Genomic DNA, 5,046 nt, shown 5'->3' with positions numbered 1-5,046 from the left:
CAGGAGTAAACCTGACTAAATACAAAATATATTAGTTCTAAAACAGTCATGTTTACACAAGACTTAACACATGATCCTTTTCCACTGTAACTTGAGTCCAAGGTCCTGAGAGCCCCTATTTTCTGACTCACCAACAGAGAAGACAACTTTTTGTTTCTTTCCAGCAAGAAACATGGTTAATTGCCAACTAGTGGACTCTGTCTAAAAATTGAGCGAATCTTGATTCATCTGAGAACAATACAGTCTTCCAAAAGTCCAGAGGCTTGGTCATCATATCACTTGCCCACTTCTTTCGTCTGACTATGTTGACAGGTCTTAATAAGGGCTTCCGTCTAGCTGCTCTGCAACAATAACCCAATCTGTGGAGAATCCGTTGAACAGATTTTGGGCTCATCCCACCAACTTTGGCCACTTCTGCAGTCGTTAAACTGGGATCCATTTCGATGCTCCGCTTGACAGCCCTCTTTGTCCTCTCCAATGGACCAGGACAACCCGGACGCTGCTCAGTCGTTTCCTTGCCGTGTTTCCTGAACTGCACGATTATTCTGTTGACTGTTGAAAGCGGGATTCCCAAATTCTGCAAAATTTGCCACTTAACTTATTCCACAATCTGCTTGACCAACTATCCTTCCTCTAACAAAATCTGACAATTCGAGAGAACCTTGAGTTCTAGGCATGTTGTAGCACAAGATAATTAGTGTGCGGACCATTTTCATTTATATAGTGCTTTGTGAACACAAATTAGTTAGCATAAATCAGTTAAATGACGAAAAATTAGGTGTCTATTTACTTGTGACCACTCAGTGTACATATATATAAATAAAATGATTTCAAATCACAGATACACATTGGACCTTAATATTTATGTTCTAAACAAATGTAAATGTTTCATAAGAAAAGTAAAGACAACAAAAGCAACAAGAATCACCAACATTCTTGTTTCCTAATGTTTAAATTTATTTTTGAAAAGTTTGATTTACTATATCAAATGCATGTCTATTAAAATCTTACACTTGGTTACTAAATAATATAATTTTTCTTGTATAATTTTTAATGCAGCAGTTCTGAATCTCTGCTGAGCCCCTTCATTACTCTCTGTAGGGTCTTGATCAATCTGACCAACCTTGTAACCATGAAACTATACATAATTAAATACGCATGTCCACAAAATTTGGCCAGCTTTTAGTAAACATTCAAAGTCTGTTGAATACAAAAGAAATTCAGATGTCTTAGTAAAGTATTTATACTAAAACTTTGTCAGGGATCGAAATATTACATTCCTCCCTTCCCTAGGAATTTAACTTTGCTTGAGGAATTTCATCTTTATAGCTGGCTTTCCTGATCAGGAATGCATGGTCCATCTGTATTCCTTTAGTTATGACCAATGAAAGTGAACATATTGTATGGATTAAATAAATAAAAAATATCATGAGGAAATTCAACTTTACAAGAGGGAATGTAATCTTCCTGATTTTCATGCTAATAATAAAAATATTTCTTCTTATGGTTTTCATATTTCATTTCCATAATATCTAGAGCAGTATTTTTCAAACAGTGGTTTGCGACCCCTAGGGGTTCACGAGAAGAAGATTTCAAGGGGATTCATGAGCTGATTGCACTCAGACAACAATTTTTTCAAATTCTAGAGATACACATATCACCTTAGTTATGAACTATGATGAACTGCACCAAGAAACATCAAGAACTTTTTCATCTTTGTAGAAATAATAGGGAGGTTGCGATGACCATACCACAGATGTGGGCGTCATCTGGTAAATTTCGCTAAGAAACCCTAATATAGATCCTCCTAAAGTAAGGTCAAAAGTGTTTTTTCAGTCAAACTTTATATTTTATCATTTGCTTTGTCTTTCTTATCACTAACTGTAGAAAAATCATCAACACTGTTTTTTTGCCTGTCACTGTACCAACTAAGAGCATAAAAAACAATAAATCATAGCAAGAGCATATTATGTCTTTGCAGTCAGAAGTTCACATAATAGCTCATGATTCAAAATGAGTTTGTCTCAAATTTCATTTATGGGTGCACACACAAGGTAGTAGTATAATTTCATGTTCTATTTTAGAGAAGTTTTAATCAGATAAAATAAAAAGTTTATAATTTTTTAGTTTGGTTACTTTTCTTTAAAACTACACATGAAAAAACAGAAAATTTAGTACTTCTGCATTGAGGCCTTTTGTGTTTCGATGCCATGGTTCTGCAATCTTACTTTTTTATTACTATTTTGGTTGTTCAAAAAATACATCATGTAACTTTAACTCTCTTGCTACAAACTCAGTCGATCTGACCAACCTTGTGACCATTTTGTTCTTGTTATAGTTTCCATATTTTAACTTATTATACACTTTGTGTATCTTCACAAAATTTGGCAGACTTTTAGTAAACATTACAAGTCTTTTGTACAAAAATAATCAGATTTTTTAATGAAGTATTTTTTAATAAATATTTGTACATGACTATAGATAGTGTCTCGATATACTAGACCAAGTGCTAAGTGATTTCCACGTTAAGATTAAAAATGCTTTTCTTTATCTAGGGAACCTCAAATTTCATCTCATTCAGCACATAATCTGTAAAACCTAAATAAATTTCCAATGATATTTTCCAGTAAAACTTTATATTAATTTCTCTACCCTAAATTTATACAGGGTTGGTAAATCTGACTGACCTTGTAACTACAAAAAAAAAAAAAATTTTTCTTTCTAAAATGACTTCAATTTGTAATATGAAACTATATTTGTTTATCCTAAATAGCTTTACACTCATAACAGTATACAATTATTTATATACATTTATTTTATTGCCCTTTGAACCCCATCTAACAACTATTCATGCCATTATAAGTTGTAAATCACCTGGAAAATATGCAGCTCACATTATGCTATTGAAATACATTACACAGGTTCATACCTCATGAAAAAACTTTATATATATTTTATTTCACCTAATCTAACCTTAACTAACATAAAAAGTTTCTTACTTTTACATTTTAGTTACTTTTGTAATAATAAACAAATACTACACATGAAAAACAAGAAAAAAGTACATACCTGGCTTTCCTTTTTTTTTTTGCTGTCAACTGTCAATAACACTTAAACCTACTTTTTGATACTAATGCTAGTACTGCACTAAATTTTTTTTATTTAATTACATAATGAACCAAAGAACACAGCATAATAACACACAAAAAGCAGTCAATATCATATAAATATTACAATTGATGTGTTTCCAGTGGGAATCAAACTTGAACTGAAAAAGAAATTAAAAATTATTATTACAGAAAACAATGTAATATAATATATCATTTGATAGATAAAAACCTTGGCTTTCTATTGGTTATAAATAATATAGTATTGAACAGCAGAGAGAACTATTAGCAATTTCTGAAGGAGAGGATGTGACAAATGGGCATGGAAAGAGGTGTCTGGTTGTCTATTTCATGTCCAAATAAGATTGAAGGCTATAAAAATTATGTACTGCTTGAACAATGTAATTTACGTTAAATTTTGTACTTCTTAGAGGGGTTGTAAATAAATTGGAGAAGAGGGGATGCTTAAACAGCAAATGTCACAATTCTCATACTGAGGAAAATTCTAGATTTTCTTTTTTAATAGTCTTATAAAAGTAAGAACTTAAAACTTATATACTATTAAAATATGGATTATAATATGTGCAGAAAAAAATGTCTGTAATTTTCTAACTAAGCTATAAATATTGTTATAAGAACAAGTTAACTGCAGATATTTGTCTTTTTTTAGTACTGTAACTTTTAAATTTTAAATAGGTTAAACAATTTTTGTTACTACTCAGAGCAATAATATTACTAAACACAAATCAAGCTTTTTCTTATCAATCTTATCTCTTTCATCCACAAACAATGTTAATATTTATGTAAATTTTGGTACGCTCTTTCCATTAGTTATAAACATGTCAAACAAACAACTGCACACAAGTAAATAATTGGCTTGATAAGCATGAAAAGATTGGAGGGGCTACTCTAGTAGGTTTGACAAATTTATTGATATCTCATCAAATCAAATGGTAGCAGGTTCAAATTTCATATTCTTGCTATTATGCTATTATTTGTGTTTCTTATTGGTTTTAAACCTCAGAACTCTATTTCTTATGTTAGGAATATTGCAGTGTAAACTTGACACATGATATAAAATAGTCAAGACTGAGAATTTCTTTAATATTTCTTTTTGAAATTAAATGCTAAATAATATTAAAATTTGAATCATAAACTAAGTTTTAATGCAAATTTTATTGAAATAAATTGTCAATAAAGTTGTTTAATTAAATTTGCATGTAACTCTTTAAAATGTAATGACATGCTCACTTTGACCCAGCTAGATGCATAGGGTTAAGCACAATAATATTTCCTCTTGTCTCCACTTCCTCAAATCTGAGAATACACACTAAAAATATATGAATTTTCTCACTCCCTGTTATCAGCCACCTTAAAATTTTAGTTGTCTTGGGTGGCAGTTCAAAGATATCCTGTTCCACATACAGCAATACTGTGCATCCCATGGGAGAGCACACCTCAAGGGTTAGGAACAATTACCTTAAATGTAGATTAAAATTGCAAAGTATACTTATTTCCTTTTTTACATAAGTAAAATAAGTTTTCCTTCAAAATTTTTATAGAAAGTATGATACTTACATTTTGGTCTCATAATCCCTTGAAGCTTTGTCAAATGGTTTTTTGAGATCCTAAAAAACAAGAATGATTTTAGATTACATATACATACAAAAATAAAAAATGAAATCTGACATAAATGTAAGAATGAAAAGTAAACATGCAGAGTATTAAAGTAACAAGGTAATAAAACAAACTTACCCCTTTCACTTCTTTGAGGTCTCCTTTCAGTAGTGTCTCTAAAGGAAACATGATGATGTTGTTCATGTTCTGCATCTGTTTAAGAATTTTTCTATTATAAGAACTGACTAATAAATAATGATGGCTGGAGACGGCTTAAATGGGTAATGAAGAAAAACTTTAATATAAGTTTAACATGACAGCA

General features: G+C 30.8%; 1 protein-coding gene across 3 annotated transcripts in view; it reads right to left on the bottom strand.

Moving 5' to 3' along the window:
* The window catches only part of LOC106464183 (arfGAP with SH3 domain, ANK repeat and PH domain-containing protein-like), a 94,964-nt gene that overhangs the window by 70,287 nt on the left and 19,631 nt on the right, over positions 1 to 5,046 (bottom strand). For all 3 annotated transcript variants that reach the window (XM_022391876.1, XM_022391877.1, XM_022391878.1), the window contains 2 exons: positions 4,863 to 4,937; positions 4,686 to 4,735 (listed from right to left, as the gene is read on the bottom strand). In XM_022391876.1, the coding sequence (XP_022247584.1) occupies positions 4,686 to 4,735; positions 4,863 to 4,937 (125 nt within the window). The remainder of the gene's footprint in view (positions 1 to 4,685; positions 4,736 to 4,862; positions 4,938 to 5,046) is intronic.

Source organism: Limulus polyphemus, unplaced genomic scaffold (assembly GCF_000517525.1).
Source record: "Limulus polyphemus unplaced genomic scaffold, Limulus_polyphemus-2.1.2 Scaffold1581, whole genome shotgun sequence".
In the NCBI taxonomy this organism is placed as follows: Eukaryota; Metazoa; Arthropoda; class Merostomata; order Xiphosura; family Limulidae; genus Limulus; species Limulus polyphemus.
Note: the sequence above shows the minus strand (reverse complement) of the source record. Positions and strands in the feature narration are given on the sequence as shown.